The 11268-nt window shown below is 45.2% G+C and overlaps 1 protein-coding gene across 1 annotated transcript; it reads left to right on the top strand.

The window, feature by feature from the left end:
* Positions 1 to 512: 512 nt before the first annotated feature.
* On the top strand, positions 513 to 1533 carry LOC308103011 (L-lactate dehydrogenase B chain-like; the record flags this gene model as incomplete). The annotated part of the gene is made up of 1 exon (XM_080452863.1): positions 513 to 1533. Exon 1 carries the CDS (start codon positions 517 to 519, stop codon positions 1531 to 1533), a length of 1017 nt encoding a protein of 338 aa, XP_080308989.1. The 5' UTR covers positions 513 to 516.
* Positions 1534 to 11268: the final 9735 nt, after the last annotated feature.

Here is an 11268-nt window from a genome sequence, read left to right as displayed (position 1 = left end):
GGCCTACTGGTAGCTGACATTAGTAATGTGTTATGAAGCCAGCACACACAGTCTGTGGGGGGGGGGGGCTTTGGCTTTGCCTAGGCCCCATTCTGACATCAACACGGCCCTGGCGCTGTGTAAACCAAACCGTGAAATACATTTCAAACATTATCAAAGTCCAAAGGTTGCGGACCAGGCCTTGACAGTGTGGGTTTCTGTAGTTACTTTGCCATGATGTAACTTCACATATTGGCGAGATAGCAGTGCAAATACAAAGGGGGCCAAACTGCAGCGGTGCATGCGCAAATCGGCATTGCCACACGACAGTTTGTATTGTAGGTGAGGTCAGACCAGGACTCTGCCCAGCCTATATTAGACAAGTAGATGTTCTTCTCTTCTTCGATAAATCGAGAATCACCAATTGGCAAGTAGAAGTTGGAGATTTGTTTTGTCGCTGTCAACGCTTTAATATTCATTGCTTTCCTCCGGACCAAGAAGTGAATCAATCTTATAAATCTGCAAAGATCTGTAACCATGTCGTCAGTGCAGCAGAAGCTCATAACCCTGCTTACCGCCGGACCCCCTGAGCCCCCCAGGAACAAGGTGACGGTGGTGGGAGTGGGCCAGGTGGGCATGGCCTGTGCCATCAGCATCCTGCTCCGCGACCTGCCCGACGAGCTGGCCCTGGTGGACGTGATGGAGGACCGTGCCAAAGGCGAGGCCATGGACCTGCAGCACGGCAGCGCCTTCCTTAAGACCCCCAGGATTGTCGGCGGCAAGGACTACGCCGTGTCGGCCAACTCCCGGCTGGTGATTGTGACGGCGGGCGTGCGGCAGGAGGAGGGCGAGAGCCGCCTCGACCTGGTGGGCAGGAACGTGGAGGTCTTCAGGGAGATCGTCCCGCAGATCGTGAAGTACAGCCCCGACTGCACCATCCTCGTGGTGTCCAACCCCGTCGACATCATGACCTACGTCACCTGGAAGCTCAGCGGCTTCCCCAAGCGCCGCGTCCTCGGCAGCGGCACCACCCTGGACTCGGCGCGTTTCCGCGACCTGATGGCGGAGCGTCTGGGCGTCCACGCCTCGTCCTTCAACGGCTGGGTGCTGGGGGAGCACGGAGACACCAGCGTGCCCGTGTGGAGCGGCGCCAACGTGGCGGGGGTCAACCTGCAGACGCTGAACCCCGCGATCGGCACGGACGCCGACGAGGAGCAGTGGACGGCGGTGCACGAGGCCGTGGTGGACAGCGCCTACCAGGTGATCAAGCTGAAGGGCTACACCAACTGGGCCATCGGCCTGAGCGTGGCCGACCTGGCCGAGAGCGTCATCAAGAACCTGAACCGCGTTCACCCCGTCTCCACCATGGTCAAGGGCATGTACGGCATCGGCGAGGAGGTGTTCCTTTCTCTGCCCTGCGTGCTGGGCGGTGGCGGCGTGGGGGGCGTGGTCAACATGACCCTGACCGGCGAGGAGGTGGCCCGGCTGAAGAAGAGCGCCGACACGCTCTGGAACATCCAGAGGGAGCTGAAGGACCTCGTGAAGAAGGAGTAGAGGGTGGTGAAAAACTGACCCCTTAAGAGATGATAATAACAAAAATATATATATCGTGATTGTACAAATGCCTTCTAAATCAGTATTTCTCAAACTTCTTTGTGTGAAGGACCCCCAAATTGATATGTATTTGGCTGCGGTCCCCCATCTAAATAAAAATGTGTGCCAGGAACCCCCAGAAGAGAAGATTTGATATTCTAAACCTTTCAACATTAGTAGTTCTCACACTTTCAAGATTTTTCTAAAATGTAAAAAAAATAGCAGATGTACAAGCTCACAGCACGGGAAAAAGTAAAAAAAGTTACCTCTTAAGCCCTATTTTCTAAAATGTAAAAAAAAGGGGTATGTCATTATAGGGGTATGTCATTATAGGGGGCACCTATGTCATTATAGGGGGCACCTATAATGACATACTGAAAATGGGTCTGTCAGAATGAAAAGTGTCCCGCTTCATTAAACTGGAAGACTGAAGTGCATGTACTTTATACATGAAAACAGGAACTGTACGAGCAAATCATAAAATATTTTTAAAAGAATGTTTGAAAAAGTAATATTAAAGATAATAAAATGGATGGGAAATAGCTGATCTACAAGTTCACAACGCGTCCCATTGCGAAGCGTTGTTACCTTGTAAATCTGCTATTTTCAAACAGCCGAAGTATTATGTAAAAGTACAATGTTTGCCTCTGAGATGTAATGGAGTAGAAGTAAAAGTATTGGAAATAGCCTCTGTCGGGTGGAAGCTGTTGCTTTTCAGGATTCAAATTCAAAAGCATATAGCAGATCTACAAGCTCAAAAGCTTTCGAGCTTGTAGATCTGCTAGATATAAAGATATGATGAGCAAGTCGGGCGTTAATTTACGAAAAAAAAACAGAAAGTTAAAATACGGAGATAAGAGTTTTCCGCCCGACAGCAACAAAATACTGTATGTAACCAATGAGTATTAACAAGAGCTTGTGACTAAATAATAACCATGCATTGGAACACAAGTCATTATTGTTATTATTTCATTTCTTTTCAGTTTGGACATACAAGGTATTTCCACTGTTTGGACGTACAAGGTATTTCTACTCTTTTCTGTTTGGACATACAAGGTATTTCCACTGTTTGGACGTACAAGGTATTTCTACTCTTTTCTGTTTGGACATACAAGGTATTTCCACTGTTTGGACATACAAGGTATTTCTACTCTTTACTGTTTGGACATACAAGGTATTTCCACTGTTTGGACATACAAGGTATTTCTACTCTTTTCTGTTTGGACATACAAGGTATTTCCACTGTTTGGACATACGAGGTATTTCTACTCTTTACTGTTTGGACATACAAGGTATTTCCACTGTTTGGACATACAGTACAAGGTATTTCTACTCTTTTCTGTTTGGACATACGAGGTATTTCCACTCGACAGCGAAGCTGTGAAAAGATGTGGTTCCACTGGCCTCTCTGAGGTCCTCATTACCTCCCATCATGCTCCTGTCTGCACCGCCTATAGACATACAGGCCTACTGTACATACTGTACATACTGTGTGTGTGTGTGTGTGTGTGTGTGTGTGTGTGTGTGTGTGTGTGTGTGTGTGTGTGTGTGTGTGTGTGTGTGTGTGTGTGTGTGTGTGTGTGTGTGTGTGTGTGTGTGTGTGCGCGCGCGCGTGCGCGGCTGTCGCCGGCTGTAATGTGAGGTATTTCAAGTGGAAACGCATTTGTATGCAGTTGTTAACTCTGAGAGTTTCACGCACACACACAGACACACACAGACACACGCACGCACACACTCAAACTCACACATGCACAAACATACTATATTATCGTCTCTGTCAGGTGGAAACCTCATAATGTTCCACAAACTTTTCAGGATTCATATTAAAAAAATGGCAAAAGTAGCAGATCTACAAGCTACAAGCCCTATTTTATACCTAGGCTATTTGAAACTAGCCGATCTACAAGATGCGACGCGTTGTGAGCTTGTAAATCAGCTATTTTCAAATATTTTAGTACTTTTACTTTTGCCACTTCAAGGACATTTTGATACCAATACTTTTGTACTTTTACTCAAGTAAATGTTGAATTCCGAACTTTTACTGTAACAGAGTAGTTCTACATTGCAGTATCTTTTACTTAAGTAAAACATTTGAGTACTTTTTCCACCACTTTGTGTGTGTGTATATGTATATATATATATATATATATATATATATATATATATATATATATATAGAGTCAGTGCCACACTGACTTACACATTTGTGTAAGCGTCTGTTCATGCATGGGTGTGTGTGTGTGCTTGCGCGTGTGTGCGTGCATGTGCGTGCGTGTGTGCGTGCGTGCGTGCTGAAGCTAGAGCGAGGTTAAACGTCTCTTGCAATATCCCTGGGTGTCGATCAGACCAGAGATGTTCACAGAACTATGTAAATGCATGTAAATGCATGTGTTCACACACAGTATAGCTGCAGACCATACAGCTTAAACAGCACAAACACATTCTACATGCTGATGGCTGTGCTTATTAATGCAACACACTGTTTCTCCTCTCTGTCGAGCAGAAACCTGTTATCTCCTTATTCTAACTGTTTTTTTTCCCCGTAAATCAACGCCCTACTTTATCATACTACGGGCGTCACATAAAAGCATCAAAAGTAGCAGATCTACAAGCTCGAGAGTGCATGCTGATGTTGTGCTCATTAATCCATTTAGACCAGGAAAGCATCTTGTGTCATTTTAGATTTCTTTGGCAATTAAAAAAAAATAGCAGATGTACAAGCTCATAGCGCGGCACAGAGTGCCATGCTCTGAGCTTGTAGATCTGCTATTTTGGGGGGAAATCATGTGCTACGATCTGTGCTTCTGGGGGTCCCTGGAACAACATATTTTTAGATGGGGTTTCACGATCAAATGATGTATTTGGCCGCGGACCCCCATCTCAAAATGTTTTGTTCCAGGGACCCCAGCCCAGACACAAAGATTTGAGGTGCAAATGTTCGCTTTAAATACATTTATTCAAAGATTTGCACACATTTTCACGATTTAAGTTTTCTTTTCACATTTAATCACTTTTCAGTCATTGGTTTGACGATAATTACCCAAGGCAAATATAAAGGTGCAGCAGTGGCCTCCGAAGGTAGTGTGTGGCTGACGGAATCGGTATCCCAACAATTTATTTTCTGTTCACTAAAGAGCTGGAGGGACGGTGCGACTCGTGTATGTTAATGAACAAACCCTCCATAGCCGTGATTACTATCAGAATATAGAGCTATTTAACACTAAATTCAACACAAAAAAATATCATATTCATCACTTCTCATCGAAAATAGCAGATCTACGAGCAAACGCAATAATGTTGTGAGCTTGTCGATCATCTAAATCCCGGTGGTGCGATTTGCTGTCGATGGAAACAAGTTGAGGGCCCAAGTATAAAGACCCTTAATTGGGGGACGCGGGTCAACAAAGTATAATGGTTTTACTGTAAGTGGCTAAAGGTAACAGAATGAACACATGCTCTTTGATTGTCCACCCATCCATCTTCATCCGCTTATCCGGAGCCGGGTCACGGGGGCAACAGTTCCAACAGAGAGCTCCAGACTTCCCATTTCCTGGGCCTCATTAGCCGCTTCATGTTGGGACTGATCCCACGGTGTTCCAAGGCCAGCGTGGAGACATAATCCCCCCCATCTGCTCCTTTGGTCTGCCCCGTGGCCTCTTCCCAGCGGGACCTTGTTCTCAAACTTTTTCATGTCAAAGACCCCCAAATTAATATGTGTATGTGTGAGTATTTGTGTATGTGTGTATGCGTGTGTGTGGGTGGGTGGGGGGCGGGGGGAGGTCCCCCCAGATGACAGTGAAGTGATAATTTAAGGACTTTTAAGACCTTTTTAACACATTGGGTGCCAAACACGGTCTGAACCGTGTTTGCACAGAGTAGCGCTTCGGTGCCGAACACGGTCTGAACCGAGTTTTCAGTCTTTTTTTGTTTTGTTATTTTTTTCCACACGGGAGGGGCTGGAGCAGCTCTGGAATCACCCACAGTGATTCTGAGAAGGAAGGGCCTTATAGATCACCGTGCCAAAAAACATGGCTCCCCATCCGCTTCCGTTCTATCTCCTTCTCTAAAACCCCTATAACTCCGAGACTTTTTACGTTGGGGAAAACGACTCATTTTGTATGCGCGATCGCTGCGCCATTGTGACCCGCGTGAGAGATGTTATCGTTCCAGGCGTTAGCCAGGACCATCGTGCAAAATGCACGCATGCTTTGTTTCACATGGAATGCACGTCGTGGAGTCTACAGCCTAAACAGCACCGCGCAGCTCAACGGTGAGATTTCTGCCACCGAACGTAATCTGTTATTATATAATTCTGGCACCGAATGTGTTAATACCAAAAGAAATCTGGTCAGATTGTCAAAATATATGAGAAAGAGGCAAAACATTTGAATATAGCCAATCAACGCCTTGCAACACAAGCTGTTGTGAGCTTGTAGATCTGCTATTTTCACAATATTTATCTGTGGGAATTGGGTCAAACTACATGTAATGTGTGTGTTTATGTGTGCGTGCGTTCGTGTGTGTGTGCGTGTGTGTATGCTGCCACGGACCCCCATCTGAATATATCTTGTGCCAGGGACACTGGCTGTTAGAATATTCAACATAAAAAAAATATCTTGGCTATTTTCAAATAGCCTATGCATGTAGGTTTAAAGTGGCTAAACAGATTTTAATTATATTTTGATTATATATAGCTATTAACTAAATTAGCTGGGGACACACTGGAACCCCCCGTGGGGGTCCCTGGACCCCACTTTGAGAACCACTGCCTTAGACCTTCCTAGGGAAGATGCTCAGGAAGCATCCGTACTAGATGCCCGAACCACCTTAACTGGCTCCTTTCCAAGTAAAGGAGCAGCGGCTCTACTCTGAGTCTCTCCCGCTATTTGATTGTACAGTATGTACAGTAGATCAGTGGTTCTCAACCTGTGGGTCGGGACCCCCAGGGGTGTCCCCACATGATTTGTTTTTTTGGGGGAGGGGACCCCCAGATGACAGTGAAGTGACTTTTAAGACCTTTTTTAAATACCAAAAAAAAAATCTAATCTGGTCAAACATTGGCCAAATTGTCCAAATATATAAGAAAGAGGCAAATATTGTGATTACAGCCGATCTACATTCTCACAACGCCTCGCAACGCAAGGCGTTGTGAGCTTGTAGATCTGTTATTTTCACAATATTTATCTGTGGGAACTGAGTCAAACTAAATGTAATGCCTCAACTCCTACATTCCAAGTGCTTATCAGTGTGTGGGGGGGGGGGGGTCCCCAGTTCAAAAATGATTATTTTGGGGCGTCATGCAGGGCCTGAAAAGGTTGAGAACCAATGCAGTAGATGAACGGAGTCCTGCTCTCCCGGGCTGCATGTGTTGTAGTGTCAGGTGGTGTGGCGATAGAACAGGTGGTGGTGCTGTGAGCGCATTATTCTGCTTTGATGACCAACCGACCCGGGTGCTCTGAGGCTGATCCTTCACATCACTGCTTACCAGTGTTAAACTATGAAGGAAAATGTTATGTTTGGATGCGCTCGGGTGAAAATAGCAGATCTACAAGCTCCCAACGCGTCGCTCTGCGACACGTTGTGAGCTTGTAGATTGGCTATTTTCAGCATGCAAGTCTAAAATCAGGCATTACGACACCATCAAGGCCCGCCAAAATTATTTGTTGTCGACAAAATCAACTGTAGATTTAGTCGACGAAAATCTTGATATTTAGTCGAATAAAACAAGACTAAAACTAAAACATTTCAGATGACTATGACTAAAAGTAAATACAATTTCATTCAAAAGGCTATGACAAGAACTAAACCAAAATTTGTTGTCAAAATTAACACTGACTTTTTTTTTTCTTCCTACGAACCTCTCGTTTACATCCGCCAAAAGCCCCCCCCCCCCCCCCATACAGTGAATAGTTAAAATAGCCAATCTACAAGCTCACCATGCATGGCATTGCTATGTGTCGTGAGCGTGTAGATCGGTTATGTTTTAGCTATTTTTAAAACTTGATTTCTTATTTTACAATATGACCTGCGCAAAATAGGGATGCCAGGTTGAAAGTAGATGAAAGCAACTTATGATGTTTTATTGTTTTTAACATGGCCTCATGCACTGGTCAGAGTGCTGGTCATAACAGACTGAACTAGACCAGGAGACCTGGTTCTGCCAGACCCAGAGTGTACCCAGAATAAGTACTTTATAAGATCAGAGCACTACGTCACGGCTAAGCCGGACTTCACATGACGTGTCAGCCTGTGTCCCTTTTCAGAGGTCCCTTCTATGGCCATGTATGGACGAAAGGGGGGACTGAATGGCCGGACTTCGCTTGACGTGTGTGCAGAGGAACAATTCCGACATCCCCATATATGGACGAAAGAGGGACAAAAGATGGACAGACATTTATCCCCATATATGGACGAAATAGGGACCCTCTGGGTCTGGCAAACAACAACAACAACTACAACCCAGGCAACCTAGAGGTGTGCATAGTTGAACCGCTTCACTCAGCGTCTTTCTTTCCAGTGTGTAGTGTGTTTCAGGCAGTGAGTGTTTTTTTCCCAGCACAATCTGGTGGACTGAACTGGTAAGTGAGGAGAAGCCTGTGTCTTCAGAACATCTAACTGACTAGATTTTCAGGCCGCTACGAAGCCTTCAAACCTTGTCCTATGTTGCACTGATAAGAGCAATGGTCAACGAAATATGGTCATTTGAAGGTGGCGAACACTGCTGCAACACTGTTGCAAGTGCATCACTGCTCAACAACACTGCTATCGATGCTATCGAGCAGTGATGCACTTGCAGCACCCAGGCCCCCACTATCTTACCTGTGCGACCTTGCGTTCGGGAGGGAGGGGCACTTCCGGGTTGCATCACTGAACTTCAAGCCCCTCAGAGAGTGTGTGGGTGAAGTTTCAAGGAAATCCGACAAACCGGAAGTAGTCATTTTTTACTAAATTGGAAGTGTTTGGGACCACCCACCAAGTTTGTAGTCTGTTTGCATGCTGTGAACTGGAGTTATGGCTGTTTAAACCCCAGCCAATAGGAACTCAGATCAGCAAAATACAGCCCGTCCCTATTGGCCGTCTAAGTGCACCCACTAAGTGTGCGGCCTTTAGCATGCTGGGAACTGGAGTTGTGGCTATTTTAAGCCCAGACAATAGGAACACGGAGGGGGTGGGGCTTAAGCAATTACATCATGTCCCTATTGGCCGTCTAAGAGCACATACCAAGTTCGGGGCTTTTGGAATGCTGGGAACTGGAGTCATGGCTGTTTAAAGCCCAGCCAATAGGAGTTGGGGCTTAAGCAATTACAGCCTGTCCCTATTGGCCGTCTAAGAGCACCTACCAACTTTGGGGCGTTTAGCATGCTAGGGACTGGAGTTTTTCCCCTGTGTGGACACGCTGGTGTTTCTTCAGGTCACTTGACTGAATGAAACTCTTGCCACACTGTCTACAATTGAAAGTTTTTTCTCCGGTGTGAATACACTGGTGTTCCTTCAGTCTATCTAACCGACCAAAACTCTTGTCACACTGGTTACAGTAGAAGGGTTTCTCTCCAGTGTGGAGCAGTTGGTGTCTCTTCAGACTCCCTAAGTGACTGAAACTCTTGCCACACAGTTTACAGGCGAAAGGTTTTTCCCCAGTGTGGCTACGCAGGTGTCTGTTCAGGTTACCTGACTGAATGAAACTCTTGCCACACAGTTTACAGGCGAAAGGTTTTTCTCCGGTGTGAACCTTCTGGTGTGTCCTCAGATTATTTAAGTGATTGAAACTCTTGCCACACAGTTTACAGGCGAAAGGTTTTTCCCCAGTGTGGACAAGATGGTGTCTCTTCAGGTCACCTGACTGACCGAAACTCTTGTCACATCTTTTACAGTGGAAAGGTTTTTCTCCTGTGTGGACACGCTGGTGTGCCTTCAGCTGACTCATCCGACTGAAACTCTTGTCACACTGTTTACAAGTGTGTTTCACGCGTAAGTCATCGGATGTGTCTTTACTTCTCCTGGCTGAAATGGAGTCCTGGTAAGATCTCGGTTGTTCGGTGTCTCCTTGTTTCTGTCTGGTTAGAGAGCTGATATTTTTCTGACGGGAAGATGAGAGGATCTGACAATAGAGGTCGTTGTGACCTCTCTCCATGTGTTCATGGAAGACGACCTGAGACGTCAAGGCGCATGTACACTCAGAACAGGAGACCTGAATTTTGGAAGATTGGTCCATCGTCGAAGGTTCTTCTACATGAGCTGTAAATTGGACGGCGTCTCTTGGTGGCTGGAAGATTTTGTGGATAAATCTCTGTCACTGCTCTTCTCTCCACTCAGTATCTATCTCTCATTAAATCTCTATTATATCCTTGTCTCTCTGTCCTTACATAGAGACCACCTAGTCGTACTCAGACTAAATGTGATGTCTTCAAGACATCTTCACATCTTATTCATGCTGACCTGAGCTCCGGTCTGACATCACACAACACAAGCTGATGACATATTTCATAACGACACGGATTTGCACAGCTATCATTGTAATTCATGCATCAGTGGACTGCATTTGTATGACGTATTTATTTGTGCAGATTTTTCTCTTAAATGACAATGGCTGTATAGCAGGTGCATCTAATTTTAATCCTTACTTATGGTATGTATCACAATGCTCGTACACCAGATATATATTTTTTCTAAATATGGGGTTAACATGACACCCGAGTTAATGTTTTGAGGGCAAAAACAATAATAAATAAATCTTAAAAAAAAAACGCAAACAAATTTGCGTGCGTGCATGCTCCCGCTGCCCTCGCACAGGGCCTCGCATTTCTCCCAGACGGCTCTGGACGCAATATTAACTCAATTTTGCTGACACAGCCACCCCCCCCCCCACCCCCACTTTGAGAACCAATGTTTTAGATGTTTTACACACTGCTGCCAACACATTAAATAATGCAACAATTACTTTATTCAGTTTGTATACACTTTTTAAAGTAGCAGAAGCGATGCATTGTGAATTTGTAGATCGGCTATTATTCTTTCATTTTTTTTTCCTTTTTCGGCTATTTTAAAAGCAAGTGCTCCGGTAGTTTAACTCAAGTCCATACTTTCACGTACATTGTTCCACCACTGACTTAATCCAAATAATGGTGAAGAAAGCCCCATGGGTCTTGTTATGAAGCCTAATGGCCACCGGCAGGAAGGGACTGGCTGACACGGTCACCCCTAATTGGCAATATGTTGCCGTTTTCTCTGCAACATTTCCTTGCTAATGAGCGGAGGGACACAATTATCTTTTTTGGGGGGGGCAAATGAACCAGTGGCAGCACCTGAACAATGTGGCCTGAATTACCATCCCTCCCTCAACACTAGAGTTGGGTATCAAAAATGTCGTTGCTGTCGGGCAGAAACCTATATTTATCTCCATATTCTAACTTCTTGTGGTTTTGTTTCGTAACTTAACGCCCTACTTGATCACACAACCGCGTCACACACAAAAGCATCAAAAGTAGCAGATCCACAAGCTCGAAATGCGGCTTGAAATGCGGCGCGAAGCGACGCGTTTTGTGCTTGTAGATCTGCTACTTTGATATTTTTCTAATTTGAATCCTGAAAATTCAAGTAGTAAGTTCAAGTAGCAAAGGTAAAAGTGCTCATTATGCAGAATGTCTGTTTCAGAATCATATAGCCTAGCATGCTATTGGACTACGTACAATGATTGAT

Source organism: Gymnoscopelus braueri (genome assembly GCF_963280865.1).
Source record: "Gymnoscopelus braueri genome assembly, chromosome: 16".
Taxonomy (NCBI): Eukaryota; Metazoa; Chordata; class Actinopteri; order Myctophiformes; family Myctophidae; genus Gymnoscopelus; species Gymnoscopelus braueri.
Note: the sequence above shows the minus strand (reverse complement) of the source record. Positions and strands in the feature narration are given on the sequence as shown.